Genomic DNA, 19,584 nt, shown 5'->3' with positions numbered 1-19,584 from the left:
CTGGGGTGGAGAGGACACGGAGCAGCTGCTGATGCTCCTCTGAGCAGTCACGTGCTGAGGGCTACTTGGGCTGTTTCCTTACCAGCCATCCTAGCCCATGTGAAATGGCAGCTTGCATTTTTAATAGCCATTGGACTTTTTTGTTTGAAAGAATATGCTTGTTACTTGTTGAATTGTGTTCTAATTTTCTTGAGGAGTGTGGCTCATGGAGAGCTCCTACATACTACAACTTTACGAGGGGCTTAGAGGGGGACTATACTGAATGCCCTGTCCTCTGCACATCCAGCACCCCTGAGGTGGAAAACACATAGACTGATGTGTCATAAAGGTGTTAGAGAGGAATATGAAGACATGAAGTATCATGCTTACCCTGAAATATCTTTCACTGAGGATTTAAAATATGCTCTTCAGTGAAATCTTAATTTCAAGCTCAAGATCATAAGCAGAAAAGGGGAACCTGAAGGGTTTAAAGTTTGCAGAAAAGCTACAGTATGTAAGCACGTAGACTAGAGCAAGTGTTCTTGCTTTAAAGGTGCCTGATTTTTATCCATTTTTTGTCTGCAGAATTCTTTTTAGATGTCACCAGTTCTGATATATTTGTGTAGAGCAGTGTTAACAAGTCAACCAAGGCAGTCACCCCATAGTGCAGGAAATTATTCAAAATGTGTTAAGAGGCAGGCTTGATCTGCAGGCTCTTCAGTATCAGGCAGATAGGACAGACAAGTGGTAGGAAAGGAAATAGGTCACCAAAGTGGGCTGATGGACATGGGAACAGCCTGGAAACCCAGCCTCCTCCTCTTTCTTCTCTTTCTCCTCCTCCTCCTCTTTTTCTTTCTTGACCATTTTCTTCCAGGCAAATGCTGAAAAACAAAGTTAATAGTTTGCAGGCTGTAGGGGACCTGCACCATCTCCCATTGAAGCACAGCTGCCACCAAGATAACTGCCATTGTGCTCCATAAAGAGGTTGAAGCCACTAAGATAGAGTTGCAGGAGTGCCTTAGTTTCCCAGGAAACATCCCCTTGACTTTTTGGTATTCTTGGTTACTGCACAGACTCTCAGTGTATTTATACACGTGTGTCATTGCAGTGCTTTCAAAATCCTATTCCAAAATAAAAAACACTCTAAAATTCAAAGTAGTGCATGTAAGCAATGAAATTGCATTTTAGTGAAGCTGAAAGGGGAGTGCAGTGTTTATGCACAGATGCTGTTTTTCTTGTCAGCTGAAAGAGTGCATGTAGTTTATGAGGGTGGCTGCAAGCCTCCTAAGAGGGCATTTGTTCAGTACTGACTTAGAAGTAACACAGACACTTTTTCATCATGTCAAATACAAGTAAACAACAGTAGCATAAGCTGTAATTGGAGCTTGTGAGCAACTCATCTGTGATCTGTTCTGTTCCTATCCAGAAATAATAGCAGGATGAACTCCTTTGCCTTTGCTAGCACTATACAGGCTTGACTGAAGTGCGTCCATTCCTTTTTTTTCTCTTCATCTAAGCAAAAACAACTGTCCTGAATGTTTGCTTGGGATCAACCTCTGTGATGGGTTTGAAAAAAGTAATTTGTTACACATATACAGGTACTTTCTTTTTCAAAGTCTTGCTTAGTATTGATATTTTGAGAGTAGTTTAGATTATTCATAGACAATAAACATTGCTTCTGAATTAAGAGCACTCAGATCTGAACCTTGAATCAAGAGAGCAGTTCTTGTTCCTCATCTGTAGCTTCTTCTGAAATGCTTGAGTAAATTTAGTATATATTTAAGCAAGGGATCAGCTGGCCTTTTGTGCAATGCTGCAGTGGTAGAAAGAAGTATCAGCCCATCTCCAGTACAAAGCTGTGGGGCTTTTGTGTGCTGTGTCTGTATCATTGTTCTGTGGTTGCCCATTTATGGTGAACAGGAAGGTCTCCAGGAAGGCCAGCAGCAGTCATCCTGACCTGGGACTGGACTTCTGCTCTCCATCAATGAAAGATGTGTAGCCTGTTGGACTTGCTTCTCTTCCCCTCCTTTGTGTTCCCGGTGGCTTGGCTCTAACACAGGCAATTCCCAAACACTCCTAAATGCTCCCAGCAACTTCCTTTCTAACTTCCAACCTCCTTCTGTTCACAGCTGTGCTGTCTTTATTCCCATGTCCAAGTGTAGCTGGTGTCTGTGGCAACAGCACTAATAACCCACATGGCAGTACAAGGGGGTACAGAGCAGGGAAATGGTCTGTCTGTGGCTGCTGATCTGAAAGTGTTCTTAAGGGACTGGCCATAGAGAAAAGCCCTGTGGTCCCTATATGGGATTTTATGTAACTCTTAAGTGTACACTTGAACTGCTTGAAGTCAGAGGGATTTTAAACACATGCTTAATTTCATGTAGCTGACACACGGTCTACACATGCCCTGTCCCACTCCTACCAGAACTGGAGAGCTCCTGTCTAGAATGATTTTTAGTACAAAATTTCCACTGATTCACCTTGTGTCTTGAGTTTGTCCCATTATCTTATTTATAACTAAAGTTTATGATGTCTTTTTCTTCCTGTGTCAAACAGGGTGTCCCCACTGTAAAAATGCCATTCCACATTTCACAACTGCTGCTGAAGTCTTTAAAGAAGATCGCAAGGTAACTTGCTGTTAATTATTTCTGAGATGTTTAAGAATTATTTCCACCATTTGTACTTTATAGGCTTTGCTTATTGACAAGGTGATAGGCTTGTAGATAAAACTGCTGTTACACTAATAGAAACGTATCTGCATCTTAGGGGTTGTATCTTTTTTGGTCAAATTGAGTTACACTTTTAACCTTTTCTGTTTTCTTTTATTTGTTGTCTTTTATGTTTAATTTTTTGTGTAAGAGTTCTTTTCTATGAAGTGAGGAACAATTCTTTCTCCCTGGGGGATTAAAAAAAGATAATTTACATAATCTCCATTCCTCTTCAACTTTTATCAGCCATTGGGGCACATGTGGAGAAAACACAAGTTGTGTGATAGTCCTGAAGACCTCAGTCATGTAACTAATCTTTGCTTGCATAGCATAAATATAATTTATTTCTGTAAGTTGGCTGACTTGAGCCCAGGATGTCAGGCCCTTCTAGGACCCTCATGCTTTGGCCTTGAAAATACATCTGATGACTGAAGCACACTGGGTAATTTCATTGCCTCAGCTGAACCATTTTAACTGAGCCAGTGAAGATCTAGGATTTAAAAAAAACCCAACACTGAGCCCCTGGATTTAACCAGATAAGTAGCTAGGAACCTTATTGCTATCTTTCAGTGAACTGTAGTTCATTCTGACCTCCGAATTTATTGTAACTTCACAGTTGCTTTGTGTGTAGGTATGGCATGGAAAAGATTTGGCAGTTTAATAGGGAACTTGTTCTCTCAGGCTTGCTGAGGAGGGAAAACAGAGAGGGAGGTGCTGAGCTCTTCTTCCTGGATCCAGTGATAGGACACATGGGAAAGATTTGAAGCTGTGCCAGGGGAGGTTCTCACTGGACATTAGGAAGCATTTCTTTACCAAGAGGGTGATTAAACCCTGGAACAAGTGACCTAGAGAGGTGGTCAATGCCCCCCAAGCCTGTCAGTGTTTAAGGGGCATTTGGGCATAAGCCCTTAACAAAAAGTTTGAACCTTTTTTCAGCCCTGAATTGGCCAGGCAGCTAAACTAGAGGATCCTTGTAGGTCCCATCCAGCTGAAATAGTCTATTCAATTCCATATTCTATCCTAAATGAAGAGGTAATTTTGCAACAGTTATACTCCATAGCAGAAGGATTTTTGTAAATTTTTTTTCCTCTCATCTGTCCTGTAACTCACAGAAAATGCATCAGATTGACAAGAAACAAATCATCTTGTATCACTGACTGCATAAAATTAGGAGTCCATCACTTCTGCCCTCTGGCACACAGAAAATTCAGAGGCATGCAGCTTTTAGTTCTCTTACTGCTGTAAATTAGTTTGCTCAGATGCCTTTTGGTTACTTTTTTGTTTCTAAGATCTCTGAGAAAGTATCCTTGTTTTCCCACTCTTCTGGTAGTTCCCAATGAAGCCTCTCTTTCTTAAACTCATTAAAATTTCAGTCAGAGGAGATGAAACAAATGTACCAAACAATGGGAAACTTGCTTATTAGAGCCCCAGGATGTATTAACAAGCAATCTGAATGATGGCACAGTTAGCTGGACATGGTGGTGGTGTGAAATGCAGGCCTGAGAAGCTTTTCCTTCAGACTGCAGGTTATGAAAGGGCTCCAAGAGCAGAGCAGTGATTGACAGTTACAACTCTTGACTTCAGTTTAAGGCTGAAGTGGGGAGATATAAAATGTAATGAGTTGGAACATGAGAGCCAGGGGGGAATATTAAGGCTGGTACAGTTTTAAAGAGGTGTGTGCAGTTAGGGAAAATGACGTTATTCCACCCCAATGGCTTATGAAAGTGCCAGGGATTGATTATCTCAGGAGCCCTATTTAATTGTGTACAGCTATAACCTGCCAAGGTGCTTCTTTCTGCCAGTTTGTGCCATTGTGGAAAAGAAAACAAACCTGTTTAAGACTTTAGAAGGGCACATTGCTGTTCCCACAAGCAGCATAGGGCATATTCCCATGTTTCAAACTGGACTGAGCCTTCAAGGTAATTTGTAGTTCTGTAGGGTTTCAAACTTCTGTAAAATCACTGCTTAAAAGGAAGGAAGTATTTCTTCTTTCTAAAACAGGACAAGATTACTAATTTTCATTTTTAGTAGTAGTGTCTTTTTGCTACTTCATTTCTGTAGTAGTGTCTTGTCTTTTCCCCCAGAGAAAGGTTTTTCCCTTTAGGAGAGTATGGTAGCACTTAAACTGTATCTTCTTTTCAATAAAGGTGGTCTTTTAATTAAACATTTAATTTTGCAGAAGCCAAAGTACAATCAAAAACATTCCAGCCTTGAATTGATTATAAGTCGTATCTTAAAAGGTATCCTTTGGGAGACTTGGATTCTTTACATTGGAAGTTTGAAGATGAGCAGAGCTTGGAGCTGTTAAATACGTGTCTTTGGCTCTGCAGATTGACTGTAGGGGGTGGTTTTGGCTCATAAGCCCCCCCTCCCCTGGGGCTGTGTGTAATGCTCTGTACTTTTTCATCATCTGCGCTGCCGGAGTCAGAGTTTCAAAAAGCACTGCTCGGAACATTGGCCCCAAATGTCAGCTCTCGAATGTTGGCTGAATCACTGCTGGTGGTTTTAGCAGGAATCCCCAGCCTGCTCACAGGCCTGGGGCACAACACAGCTCAGGGTGTGACCCACAAACCACAGCCTCGGGGGTGTGACCAACAAACCAAAGCCTCCTTGTCTTTCCATCTGCCTGGAGAAATTCAGTGCCAGTAATACCAAATCAGTGGAGAGGCCAGTCCAATGGCAGTTAGCCTATTGTTTCAGTTATTTAAAAGGAAAAAGAAAGGGAAAAAAAATCCAGCTGGAGCATTCCTGCCTTGGGGCACTGTGGTCTTTGCATACAGCTGCCATGGGAGAGCCTTTGGCCCGTGCTCCACAGAGTGAGTTCTGGCAGTGACCAGTGCACGTCAGAAAATGCAAATGTGAGGATTGTCACTTTGCTGAACAGATTGAAGAGCAGGAAGGCATGTTCAGTAACTGCTCCACAGTCTCTTGAACACTAAATCTTTAAAAATCTACATTCTGCCTTTTGGCTGATCCTAAAGTTCATCTTGAAGGAACTGATTTGTGATGTTCCAGCTTGGATTTGCTGAAGGAAAGCTCTTGACTGCTCAAGGCCTCTCAGTAACAAATCTCTGGCACTCCCCCATGGGGCCTGCTTTTTGACCAGTCTTCTCCATTTTCACAGAAGACTGTTCCTGTACAAATGCACCACAGCTGGATTCTAGTGAATTTGTACAGGAAGAGCTGTGGCAGAGGTTGCTGGAAAGGGTGCAGCAGATGGGGTGAGCTGGGGTGTTCGTGGGGGGCTGCCAGACAGCAGTGAAACTGGTGGGTCTCCAGTGTGTATTGTGAACCATAGTTTAAAATTATTATACCAACCAAATGACTGTACAGAGTTATCCAAGTGAGTTAATATTTTAGTTTCGCCAAGAATTTGATCCCTATTTGCTTAAAAAAGCATGTGTTGAATTTCTTTTTAATTACACTCATTAAATATGGTGATGTGAGCACTGTACATCATAGTGCCTACTAATGGATCTTCCCTCTGCAAATAGCCCTGCTTTGAGAACAGCTGATGAACTGCAGCTCTGGTAATGCTGCCATGGCACATCTGGGCAACTAATAATGAATCTCCCATTTGCAAGGCCTTTCACTTTGAGAACTGACTTGAGCAGTTGAATTGCAACAAGCCTTAGCAGACCAGCCCCTAACTGCTGTTAGGATCCAGAACAGGTGATATAAATAGAAAACTATGGAGCAATCATAGGGAAAAAAAAGTGCATCTGTCTTATTTATGGATGCTTTTAAGACATTTGACAACAACAGGCTTTTTTTTTCTAGTAATCAGGTAATTGTCATCTGGAATTGACTATTCTTTAAAAATGTTGGTTTGAAGCATTTATTTCCATGCTGCAATTTTATTTTTACCTTTTTTTTAAGCTTATCAAATATCATTCCTTTCTCCAATCAATATTCAGTTAGTTATTCACTTCCATTTTTATAACAAAAGTCAATATTAGCTCTAGCAGATATTTATTTCCTTGAATCAATAAACCAGTGTGTGGCAGTACATATTTTAAGAGGAGAGCAACTAGGACTGCAGGGGGTATTTTTACTTTATTATCACGTGGTGACTGGGAGACAAGCTGTTAAAAAGAAAGAGCTTAAAGAACAGAAAGGAGGAAGTTACCTGGAAGGTCAAGGGATCCCACTTTCAATTTTCTACACATTTATTTGAACTATTGGATGTAATTTTGTTTCTTACCTGTAAGATCTCTCCAGAGAAAAAAGTTGTTTCGTAATTCTGCTGGAAGGGAACTGTGATTCCTGATGTATGATTGGATTAGACTGCAAGTACTTATTTTTCTCTCTAACACTTAGTAACAAAATAAGGCATCATCCTTCTATTACAGTTGAGGCACATGGAGATCAGTGCTCACGTTTTCAGCATAGCTCCACTCCTGTTTAAGCACCGAAATGAAAAGTTCTGATTTTTGCAACAGCTCAGCATCTGTGATCAGACCACTTCATCTGAAAAATATGCCATGCTCTTATTTCCTGTAAGAGCTCTTCAGAGCTGGTCACGCAGTGCTCACGCTCTAATGGCATGCAGGGTTAAGTTTGCAACTCTGTAGTTAAGCTCTCATTTTTTTGATAAAACCATGAAACATTGTTGTGGGACTTCCCTTTTCAGGTAGACATATTTTCCTGTCTCAGATATTTCTAGAGTGATATTCAACTATACTGCCTATGGAGAAATACATACTTACCTGGTGGGGTTATTGTTGTTGCTGTTGTTATCATTATTATGCATTATTATACATACTCACCCGATAATATGAATTACTGTAGGCTGCATACCAGTTGTGAGGAACTACCAGTAACACTAAGAAAGTTGAATGTACTCCAGGAAACTTATTCTGGGGTCAACAGTCTCTGATTGATTATCTTTTCATTTGATAACTATTCTGTTCCTGCTACAGCTACTGAACAGCACTGGCTCTGGAGAGAGAACTTGTATACAATGATGTATTGTCAATATTTAAGGCAATGAAGCTTTAGGTTATAGAGAATCCATAATCCCTTGGAGTTTTGTGCATGTTGCAGATACAGCATGTACGTTTTTTTCTTCCTGAAATGTTTTTTCAGTGGATTTTTCTCTCTGGTTAGAGGAAAGCTCAAGAAATTAAATTTTAACCCTAACAATCAAAATCTGCATAAAATCAATCTTGTCTTCTGAAAGCTGTTACACTGGCTTTTTCCATAATGGACACACACACACAAGTGTTGGACCAGTGTTAGCAGAGTTTCTTCCTCTCACAGATTTTTCGAGGGTTTTTTCCCTTCTTGATGAGAGGGAATTCATGAGAGGTGATGCCAAGTGTCTTGGCTCCTGGGTATGTATCAGGGATGTCTTATGTTTAATCTGTTTGCAATTTCTGGCTGAATAAAGTTTGTGGTTTTATAGGTCAAAGCATGTGGGTCTTGCTAACCTGTGCTTTCCAGTGAACCTCTCTGTAAATTGTTGTTGGTAGTTGAAATTAAGATAACTCTGAGAGTAATATTCTCCAGAAGTCTTTAACCACATTTTGATAAAGATTCTTCGGGTTGTTATTTTTTCCCAACTTAGTTTTCCTCTATAGTGATGCAGAAAAACTAATTGTTGCTAAGAGGATTGAGAACGACAGGAAACTCTCCCTACAGTGCATCAAGCAAAGCCTTTCTTTTTGTGGGCTGCATCTTTTCATGTGCAGCCTTTCAGCGTAGCCATGTAGTAATTCACTCTGTTGAAAACTGCAGCAGGAGACACCTCTACCAGCAGTGGAGTTTAATACTCACTGTCCATGAAAACACAAACAGAAAGAAGCAAATGACATCGGTGCTGTTTGCTGAAATTCTGGTGTGTCTGAGAGTTCAGCTGTCTGGAGTTGATAGAACTGAGATAAGAGTTGGTCCTCAGTCCAGAAGTGTGTTTTGCTACAAGTGTTTTCCAGCATTACTTTTTTCTTCTTACAGTGCACTATATTTAATCTTCCGCTGTGAGACAGGCAAGACAATTAGGACTGTGATGCTATGATAATGAGTGCATAGAGATGGTAGCAACCTCTATATTTAGGCTGCCTTAACATTTCCACTCTAAAGTAATCACTCAAGCTCTCCTAAGTACTCTTACTCAGCCACTGTTGGCAGCAGGCATTGAAATGCAGTCTCAGATACAGTCTTGGGAATTAGACGTCTCTGTGAAATTTTGCTCACGTCCGTATGAGTTAGAAGGCTTTTGGAAATTGCCATTTCTCTCCTCTCGCTGGCTGTAAAAATAACCAAACAGGCGTGTTCTGAGGAGCTGGGCTCCAAATGGTGTTTGCAGGAGCAGCAGTGGGTCCGTGGGGCTGTGTGGGAGCTTGCATTGGGAGTATTGCAGAGAAACAGCTCACGAACATGTCCTCCAAACACTACTCCAGATGTACATGTCCCATTAGACCTGCTAGATTAGACATAGCATTAGGCTAATGGTGCTGTTGTGGACAGCCTTAGAATGGGATCTCTCTATGTTACTTCACTGCACAAATAACACACAGATGGACCAGCTTAGGTTTCCGTGTGCTGTAAAGGAGATCTGTATTTCAAGCAGGCTACTAAGCATTTCTGCCAGAAGCCACCTCCTCAAAGTCCCTCAGTCATCTGTTTTGAGGCAACAGGTAAAGATGTGTTGAACAAGGTTAACAGTGACTTACAGCATTGCATTCCTGCACTCTACCCTCTCCTCACTGGGAGCTGTTCTCACAGAAGCCTTTTGTAAATGAAATTGGACTCTTTGCTCCAACCAATTCCATTTTCAATGTTTACAGAGAGGTAAACACCCATTTACAGATAAAGGGGGCTTCTCTTTCTTCCAGTGTACTAAAAACTAATTTTCTTAATCTCCAAGACACTAAGAACAGATAGGTCATCAGTCACAACAGTTTCATGCCTCACACCAGCTACTAAGATCTAGATGAGTCCATGTATGCCTTCCCCTTCTTCTGACTGTAATCACTCCCTGTGTGATATTTACAGCAGTAAGAAAAAATGATTTTATTTATTCTTCCAGTTTTTAAGGAACCAGAACTTCTAGTATTCTTTCTACATTAGTGCTGTGTCATGAAAATAAATATTTGTCTCCGTTGTAAGCTATCCTTTACACAGAAGTAGTCAACAGAGCTCTAAATTTTGGCTGGCTGCTAAGGTCAGGAAGGCATAAATACTTAGATGAAGCTCTTTTACAGTTTATTATGCATAACTTTTCATTTTAACTGGCCCTGAATAAGTAGGAGTTTTTGTATTTACAAAAAGAAAAAAAAAAAGTGGGATCATACATGTTTTTAGCAGCTCTCAAGAGTCCTGGTTCTGTAATAGCCTTATTAATGTTTAAAATGAGAAAACAAAAACCAAATATTTAAGGTAAGAGCACTGATCACTTTATCTAGTGCTTTCCATCTGAAGATAGACCCAAGCAAGATCTTAATGAGTACTGTCTTGTCAGGCTTTCAAAGCCAAAACAAAACAAGCAAATTAACTGAAGTTGGCCTTGCCAATCTCTTTAATTACTGCTAGGATAATGAGATCAGGTTTTCTCGTTTTGACAGTGTCACCATGAAACAGGAGGGCATTGTGGAATATTAAGTGATCTTTTAATTATGGAAGAACAGTTTAACTGCAACCCTAAAGTCATGCAAGCAAAAGGTATTTTGATCAGATTGTTTGAAGGAGGCTCCTGGAACGGAAATTTCAAGTTAAGATGTGTCTGCTATGAAATTAGCACTTGATAAATTGTAACCCACAATTGCAAAAAGTCGTTCCTCTAATTTGGTGGGGTTTTTTACATAGCTTGTACTTTAACCTGCTTGCTCTTCAGCAGAGCCTGTCCCAGGCTGTGAAGGCAAGTCTGCATGAGCAGTGAATGTTCAGAGCCAGAGCTGCTGCTCGCAGGAACAGTCAAGGTGAAATCACAGCACAGGGCCCAGTTGCTTTGAGTAGAAGCCTATGAATTACATTTTATTTCAGCATTGGAAATGTTAAGGGCAGGCAGCCCCTCCCCAGTACTTCACAGAGTCAGGTTTCCAATGTCCAGTGCTTTAAACTAGAGTTGCCCTGAGCTGACGCTCTGGGGCTCTGAGGCTGTGCTTCCTCGCCCTGCCCTGTGTGGAAGCAGGCAGGGATGGAGGGTGTTGCTCTGCTGCCAACAGGCTGAGCTCTTTCCTGCTCAGGGTTTGTCTGTGTGACAGTAGCATCTAGAGGTTTCAGAAGGAATTAAAGCCCACTTTGCTAATGGCTGCACAGAACTACAGTCCCCTCCTTAACGGATAGATGGAAAAAAGACAGGAAAGGAAACAGGCTGAGATTGCAAGCAAGCAGCCTTCCTCCCCATGTGCACTGCTTGGTAGGCAACACACTGGCTCTGACCCATCCCGGTTTGACCTTGGAAGAAGTGCATGGAGTTTACAAAAGCTATTCGGGGTAGAAATCATTAATCTATTAATAGCCTGCATAAGTGACCCACCATGTTTGGTAACTTTTCTAAGCATTAACCATGCCACAGGAAGGAGTGTGGGTTAGGTGGGTCATTACTGTTATCAAAGTCACCCTATCACCGTTCATCACTTAAAACCAAAGTGGAGGAAGAATACTGCAGTGTGACAGAGCTGTGACCACTGTGCTTGTATTTGGTTTCAGTAACACAGCCTCTGGATTTCCTGTTTGGAGTCTACTGCAGAGCTCAGTAGGGAGGCTGGGAAGCTGGTTTTCTGCTCTGTAGGTTGAACGTGCCGTGCAGCTGCATAGGCCAGGTGATGACCACCCTGTGATCCCCTCCACAGCTGAGCCCTTACTGAAACCGTTGTGTGCTTGGCAGAAGACTTGGGTCTCACTCAGTGCTAAGGCTAAGTTGCAGCAGTATCACCATGAAGTAGTTTTGCTTTGTCTTCTCCTGCCTCAAGCTGATCTCTTGTGTTCCAGATCGCCTACGCTGCAGTGGACTGTGCCAAAGGACAGAATCACGACCTGTGTAAGCAGGAGGGGGTTGATGGCTACCCCACCTTCAACTATTACAACTACGGGAAGTTTGTGGAAAAATATACTGGAGAAAGAGGGGTAAGTGAAAGCAAGAGTCATCACCTGGTGCAGGGAGGAAAGTCTCCTTTGCCTGCGCTCCCTTACTCCTTACTATGGAGTAAATTTGCACCATGCTGGAAGAATGTTTAGCTGCTTCTGTTACTGTCTCACATGGATGAATCATTGTGTACCACACCTCTGCATTAGGAACATACTTGGTCTATTTTTAGGAACATGAGAAGAGGAAAAAAGGATTAGATTTGGTAATGCTTTTAGTATATTTCATTCTTTAAGCTGAAATCTGCAAGTGAATTTGGACCAAGTGAAAGTGGAGGGTTTATTGCATGGGCTGCTGCTGAGTGCAGAAATGCCAGAAATTACAGGACCTACTCTTGTCCATTCTGGATCGTGCAAACACTGCAAACGTGTTACAGGTCCACCAGGTTGCCAAATGGTGACAGACCATTGGTTTTATAGCCAGGAAAAAGCTGTCCTTTGGAGTACAGGGGAAACTAAATATCTCATTTGCCCTGAATCAGATTCACTCCTCGCGCTCAGGATGGGAAGACAAATTGTGCCTTCTACCCCTGGGCTGAAGTTTCATTCTTTTGTCCTGCTGTGGCCAGCTAATTACATGCAAGAAACGGGGGCAGAAATGGCATAATGTCTTCTGTGGTTGTAAAGTGCCTGAAAATAGGGGAGCAATTCAGTCATTTGTGGGCCTTCTTTGTCATAACCTCCTAGAGGGAGGTTACTTTTCAAGCAGCAGTTGATTGCCTGAAAAAGCTGGGTTATGCAAGAAAAACATGGGGTCTTCGAGCCATCCAGTGATTTTGATAAAAGATTCTTCACTGGAAGTTATTGCTGCTGTTACAGCTCACCAAATTATATAGAAGCTTGAAGATAAAAGCCAAATTCTGAGATTCTCTCTTAGTCAGGATCTTAGGGAAGTCTTGATGGAGCTTCGCCTCCTAGTTTTCTTCAGCATACTTGGACCCCAGTAATTACCTTTTCATGGTGCTGCTCTGGGCGTTGTTATGGATACTGTGCTTTAGTTCCAATTCTGGATCTTTTCTCAAAAGTAAAGATGGGTGCAGTAGCCAACAATTAAGTAAAATTTCAGCCTCAATTTTTGCATCTCTAACCCATACTTAGAGAAATTATATATAAAAGGAAGGCTCTGTGGTGGCTGATAAAGAATTTATATACAATACAGGAGTGCTCTGAGGCCACAGCAGTTGGGAGATGTTTATCCATATGCTGGAAAGTGGGCTAACTAATCCCCTACGTGCAGCCAACCCTTTCTTGGGTAGAATTAAATTACCCAACAGGAACATCACAGTCTCTCTGCTGCTGGCAGCTGTGTTTCCCCTCCACCTCTCTGGGGACCTATGGTCTTCTGCTTGTGCAGCACTGAATTAGGGTTTGTTTTGCTTATCATGGCAATGCTGGAGGCAGTGCTTAGCACAATGCCTTCCATGGCTTCCAGGTCTGTTCACAAATCTCTTTCAGTGACAAGGGATTTTGCTTTTAAAGGACTTCTCATCAGCATGACAGCAACTTTTGAACCACCTTGTCCAACCATCTTGTGCTTTAAAAAATGAGAGAGCAGTTGAGCCAGGAGACCTGCTTTCTGCTCCTGATTCTGGCACTAAATCAGATGTCCATGCACATTTGGTTCAGTGGTCCAGCTGGTGCATAATTATTTCTTGTGGGCAGTAAAGAAGAGGGGTGATGTCAGCTGCTTTGGGGGCAACATGACATGCCACAGCAGGAGCCATGGCCCATAGAAGAGGAGCTCTCAGCTATTTCCCACCCCACACTGGAGCACTGGTTGTGGGGAAGAGCATGACCCCCAGTCGTAGCCTGTCAAGGGAGTCAAGCCTGTTCTGGAGTAGAGATTTTAGGGCATTTCACCCCAAGCAACCAAAGCAAGGAAGAGTCAGGACACCCTCTGACCCAAGTGTATTTTAAATGACTTCCAGATGCACAGCTTTGAAAACAAGGCTCCTTTCATGGGGGCCCTTGATTGCCAGGCATCTCCAGGTGACATATGGCCAAAACTTGTCACTTCATTTATTTCGGCTGAAGAACAGTGAATAGTTTTAGAAGAGTGTTTTGTTGTTCAACCTTCTAAAAGCATCCCAGCCTTGTGACTTGGTTTTGTTTTCTTTTTTTTTCTTTGTTTTGTTTTGTTGTTCCCCAGCATTGTTTTAAGTCAGACTTTGACTTCTGTATTTTCCCTCTTTATCACCAGTTTTGACTGGTGTGTTTCAGGATTACTTAGAAGTAAAAATGGTCACATTGGGTGGGAACAGTGCTACGAGCCCAGACAGCTGTAGTGCTGGGGTACCAGCAGACAGTGTTCACACCTCCACCCATCTGAGCCTTTTGAAATACCTGTGAGCTGTGTTCAGAGCTTTCCTTGGAAAAGGAAACTGCTGGCATCCAACAGCCTTTGATAACCAGAAATCCTAAGTTGTTGGAATACAGAGGTTGGCATGTAGGCATCCAGGTTTGAAATTTTTTACCATAATTTTAATAGCTTGAAAATAATGTGATTTCCATCATTGGAATGTTTGGAAAAGGAGGAAAATCATCATCAAAGCTGTTATGGGATGAGGAACAGTGGCAAATATGTGTGCATAGCCAACAAATGACCCAGTGACTGCTTTCAGAATTACACAAGTAGCATACAAATGCGGCTCAAGAATGTCTTTGAATGTCTTCAACAAAAAGGCATCAATGGCACTTCTAGTGACAGATTTTACTTTGTCCTGTGAGTTTTGGGGCCTTTTTCTCTGTGTCCCACTTCTTCAAAGTTTGACATGTGGAATGTGCACGGATATTTTCCCCTTGCATTGCAGCAGAGCAGCACTGGGACCAGAGCATGGCACGATGAGGGAACGCAGAAGCAGTAACCATTCCTTAGTTTATATTCTGCTGTGGGGTACAGAAACTAAAACAACTGCTCCTTAGTTTATATTCTGCTGGGAAACTGAAACTCAAAGTGTTCTTAATGCATTGTTTTGGTTTGTGTGCAAAAATATGACACTTATTTTTCTTCCTTCAAAACCAGGAGTCTGGATTCACCACTTTCATGCGAACCCTGAGAGAAAGAGACCATGAAAGAGTAGGAAAGAAGAAGGATGAATTGTAGTTTCTGCCTCAAAAGAAGCTTTCCGCTGCACTGTGAATGGTTCCAGGTCTTTTGTTGACGCACCTGAGACTTCACATATTCTCAAGACAGAGACTTTTTTTTATAAACAGCCATGGCCATTTTGTACAATTTTGAAATAAAGTGAAACCACTTGATTTTTAAAAGGAAAATAAATTAGAATGTTGCCATAACATTTTAAAGAAAACTTAGCATTTTCTCTCATGTTGGGAGACTATGCCCACTGACACTCCTATGCAATATTTTTGTAGTCTGTAGTGTGTCTGTAGGTGATGTTGTTTGTTAGGGTGAATTTTTTTGTTAAGGTATTGCAGTACATGTAAAAAACAAAGGGTTTGATTTTGTTTTGTTTAAATCAGTGAAGGAAAATGGGATTTGTAAGACAGAGATTTATCAAAATGCAGTTTTACGTTCTTCTGAAATAGTTACATGTTCTTGACTGAGATTTGGGGGGAACAATTTTAAGGTGCTCAGGGATAAATAAGATATCTGAGTTAACGAAGACATTAACATTGACCAGTCCAGATCTGTTAATGTCATTTAAACATCTCTGGTCTTTAAATCAGAACTGTTTACATACCTTTATAAAATGTATTGAGTGAATTAAGCCAAGCATCAAAAATAGCAGAGCATGGGTAAAATTAAACTAAACCCTCCTTTTTTGACATCAGTATTGTCAAATGCATCTGTAAGTTATGGTAGGAATTATTATCTTATAGGGGTACATGATTACCCTTATAGGGTACACAGTTTCTCTTCAAATTCTGATTGGGTCATATTAAATATGTGTTGGAAAGTGTAATGTTCAACTGTTTTGATAAATGCATAGTACTTCTGATAATGCAGTAATTGTGTGTGTTACATGTTTACATTCCAAAAGTTTATCTGCATTTGTAGGAGGGATTTTTTCCTTTTTGCTCTTTAAAGAGTTGCACAAACAATCTCTCTGACAGTCATCACTGTAAAACCTGTATCAGCAGCAGTTGAAATGTGTTACACTCTTGATGCTTAAGCAACAAAAAAGTTTATCTGGAGGTACTTATGTCTTCACAGGAAGGGAGAGAGAGGGGCAGGAAGTTGTGATTCACATTGAACTGAAAATAAATTTTAAAAAATACAAGTATTTTTATCATTAATCAGCCTTGTTCAGCTTCTTCCCCACTGGAAATGATTTAGGAAGAACCAGGATGTGCAGGATGAGTTCTCAGCACCCACTGGCTGGGGACAGCCCAGTGTGGGTGTGCTGGGCAGCATGGGAGGGGTGTGAGGTCAGCCTCCCTCTGCCCTGGTACTCAGCAGGGGGACAAACAGCTTTTTACAGCAGACAGCTGTGCCTTGGGTCTGAAACTTTCCTCTTGCTTCTCAGTCTGCCCATCTCATTTTCTTCTGCTAGTTTGGCTCCTCAGTGCTGGGCTGCTCAGGAGGTGAACAGGCATCTCACCTCCTTCTTGGGTGTTTTTTCCTCCTCTCTCTTGCCTAAATAATGGCACTGTATGTTTGGCTGCTGAAGCCATTAGTGAGTATTGTGGAATACCAGTAGCCTAATTGGCCTTGTATGGTAGCCAGCTTTTTAACCATGACATCACTTGGAATGGCCATGGAGCTGTGCCAAGTATCTTCTCTTACTAGGTACCTGATGAGTCTCTTCACTCAAAAAATCAGCTGCCTGGTAGTACATAATATCATAAAGTAAAAGTAGCTTAATTTATTAAGTCTCTTACTGTGGGTTTTTTTCCTTTCAGTTAGCACATTACTTCGTGTTGTGTATAGCACTTTTGCAGAAGATCATGGTAATTCTTTATTTCAAGCTATCCTTGCATTAGTAGCAGGCATTCTGCCCTGCATTTAGGAAACAATACATACTGATGCAATTTGATCTCTAACAGGAATTCTTTTGCTTACCAGCAAACTATCGAGTGTGTTCAGTCCAGAACTTAGTGCATCTTTTTTGATCTCAGAGCAGCTGGCACTAAAGAAATACAGTCTCCAGAAAACATTGAGCATTTCTGTACATAGGCTGTGCCTATGTTTGTGCTAATTGCTGAGAAATGTAGACTTAAAAGAAAAAAATGATAGCTTGCCAATGGTGATATCACTAGTCAGGATCATTCTGAATTATAGGCTTTAGTAAATGTTTAGGATAAAACAATTGCACACTGTGCTTCAGACCAGTAATTCCTTACAGCTGGTTACACCATAATAAAATTAAAGATTCTTGTTTTTTTCCCTTCAGTCTTTTGTCAGCTACTTCTTGGACTTGGGCATTCATTTTTTCTTGGCTAATTGTGTGTTAATGCACAAATATAAAATATTTGAGAATAATTTACCTTCTGTTACAGGGTCACGACTCATCTGGTTTATGGTGTGAATGGTTTTTGAATAATACAGTTTTGAACACCATAAATGATTACATCAAATGGCTGACAAAAGCCTTAGTTACTGTGAACTAGAGTGTACCAGGAGCTCGGAGCTTTGCTTCCAAGCCTTTTTAATTAGTAGACCAGGTCTGGATATCAGTCACGCTGTTGTAATTCTGTTGCCTCCAGTAAAGAAAAAGTTGGTGTTTATATTTGCTAGTTGAGTCAGTTTATGTTTATATTTGCATCAGTCACATTGAAATTGAAATACTTTTTTTCTACAAATGGTGAATGGAAAGTATCTTATATGTACCAGCTCTTTGTTTTCTGTAATTAAATGGTTGGCCATTTCACACATTCAGACTTTACAGCCCATCCCAGAAGATGCATAGCTCAGACGTTCATAATCACGCAGGAATTTCTGCCATGGTTAAAAGTGAGTAATCTGGGCTTTCAAGTCATGAATCATTTATCAGCAAGAAACTTAATTGCTGATAACAAATGGTTTGCAGTGAATCAGAAATTCTGCTCTTGCAATTATGGGTTTGGTCTTTCAGCCTTTTTAAGGTGTGATTCAAAGGTCTCGGACGTCCGCTATTCAGTTAACCCTAAGCAGATTAAATCTTGTCAAGGAAGGGTAAAACGTGTACACAGCAGAGAGGCTGAGCAAGGATTGTGCATCACTTTGTTCCTCAGCATTGGCTTAAACAAGATATAAATAGCCCACAGGGCTGTGCTAGTCCTGCTGTGTGGTTGGACCAAGAGACGAAGGGCAGCAGGACCAAGCGTTTTGTGCAGACTAGAAGCAGCTGGATAGGAAATGGTTCCCCCATCTAATAAAAGAGGCTGATATGTTGGATTTGTTTCATCCACCAAAAGGAGGGAAAAGGGAGCCTGGACAAGATCTGGGGAAAGTGAATGCTCTGGGATGTGGGAAACACAGGTTAGAGTTTCAAGATGAGCATAAGCTTGTATCCCAGCCTCTGCAACCTGAGTGGATAATTTGGCTCTGTTGTAAAGGGGTTTTTCCATCTATCTCTGACCAAATAACCATGTCCTTACTTGTTCAAACTAGAGCAACTCCTACAAGAGGGACTGGAAACAAGAAGAGACTTGCTTTCCAGTCTGAATCAAGAAAAGCAACCTAGCAGATCTCCATTTCTTCTTTCCTCCCCTTGTAAAATTGCATTTTGGATCTGACAGCCCCACTGACCCCCAAGCCCCTCCTAAATAGTTGCAGTTGGGTGAAACAGCCTTGAGAATTTTTCTAAACTCCCACTCAGAACACATTAGAACCCCAAATCCTGCTGCCTTAAAATTCTCTCAATAGTCATCCACAGAGATAGATTGATATTAATGGTGAGAAAAGATTAGAGGTAAGGTCTATGTTCTTGCAGCATTTAATTTGGGAGTAAAAAAGCAGATACAACTCCCATTATGAGTAAGCTCTAAGAGAATGCTTCAGACACAGTTGTTTCAGATGGAATTGCTTCATGGGTGATTTTGATTTTAGAGGCAAACTGCTTTTCAAAAGAAAAGTCAAGACCTGGTGACATAGCCTGCAGCTATTTTGTCTGCTTGCCTTTTAAAAAATAAAAAGCAAAATCACTCTCCATATTCTTGATAGTGCTATATTACAAGAAAGAAATGTTGCCTACATGGATTTCCTAGAATAACACTGAGGCCTTGCCAACCGCATTTTACAAACTATGAAACAACCTATTTGCTCGAAACGGCACTCGGGGGAGTGGGGACTGCTGTCCACGTGCACCTCATTTTAATTTAATAGGCTTATTTTAGTGAGATTGGGTCTGTAATGGAACACTGGGATTGCAGGAGTAAATTCTGAAAACTGAGATGTGGGGGGAAATTAGCTTTTATCAGCAGGTGCTGAGCATTGTGGCTTAAACGCTGGCATTTCCTTTGCCTTTGGCAGCCCAGCATCCCTGAGTGTTCCATGGCTCTGCTGGAACCACAGGAGTGCAGCCCTTTGGCTAATCCGGTTGTGCACATAACTGCTCTGTGCTGAAACTGATTGGAAACCAAAATTTGTCCTGTTACTTTCTTTGGTCACGAGAAGATGCTGTGTTTTCTCTGTGCATTGTGCTTGTATTTACTGAGTGAGGAAGGAGGGTACCTGGGTGTCCACAAAGGAAATTACTCCAAATGCCATTTTATCTGCTGGCAGCCAGGATTCCTGAGAACTGACCAGTGCTGCTGAAATACTCCCTGCGAAACACCCTAAACTGGCTTGGCTTTTGTCAAGGTTTTGGCAGGCACTGTGTGATGCAATATTGCAAAAAATCTCAGTATCTAAGGCAGCAGTTTCCAG

General features: G+C 41.4%; 1 protein-coding gene across 1 annotated transcript in view; it reads left to right on the top strand.

Annotated features, from left to right (window-relative positions):
* PDIA5 (protein disulfide isomerase family A member 5) overlaps positions 1-17,462 on the top strand; it is a 101,640-nt gene extending 84,178 nt beyond the window's left edge. Inside the window, exons 15-17 of the mRNA XM_051787623.1 lie at positions 2,536-2,606; positions 11,622-11,756; positions 14,797-17,462. Of these exons, the coding sequence (XP_051643583.1) occupies positions 2,536-2,606; positions 11,622-11,756; positions 14,797-14,877 (287 nt within the window). The 3' untranslated portion in view covers positions 14,878-17,462. The remainder of the gene's footprint in view (positions 1-2,535; positions 2,607-11,621; positions 11,757-14,796) is intronic.
* Positions 17,463-19,584: the final 2,122 nt, after the last annotated feature.

This window comes from Manacus candei, unplaced genomic scaffold (genome assembly GCF_025592945.1).
Source record: "Manacus candei isolate 608988 ecotype Guabito, Panama unplaced genomic scaffold, ASM2559294v1 h1tg000023l, whole genome shotgun sequence".
Lineage (NCBI taxonomy): Eukaryota > Metazoa > Chordata > Aves > Passeriformes > Pipridae > Manacus > Manacus candei.
The sequence above is the reverse complement of the archived record's forward strand: the minus strand, read 5'-3'. Positions and strand labels throughout refer to the sequence as shown.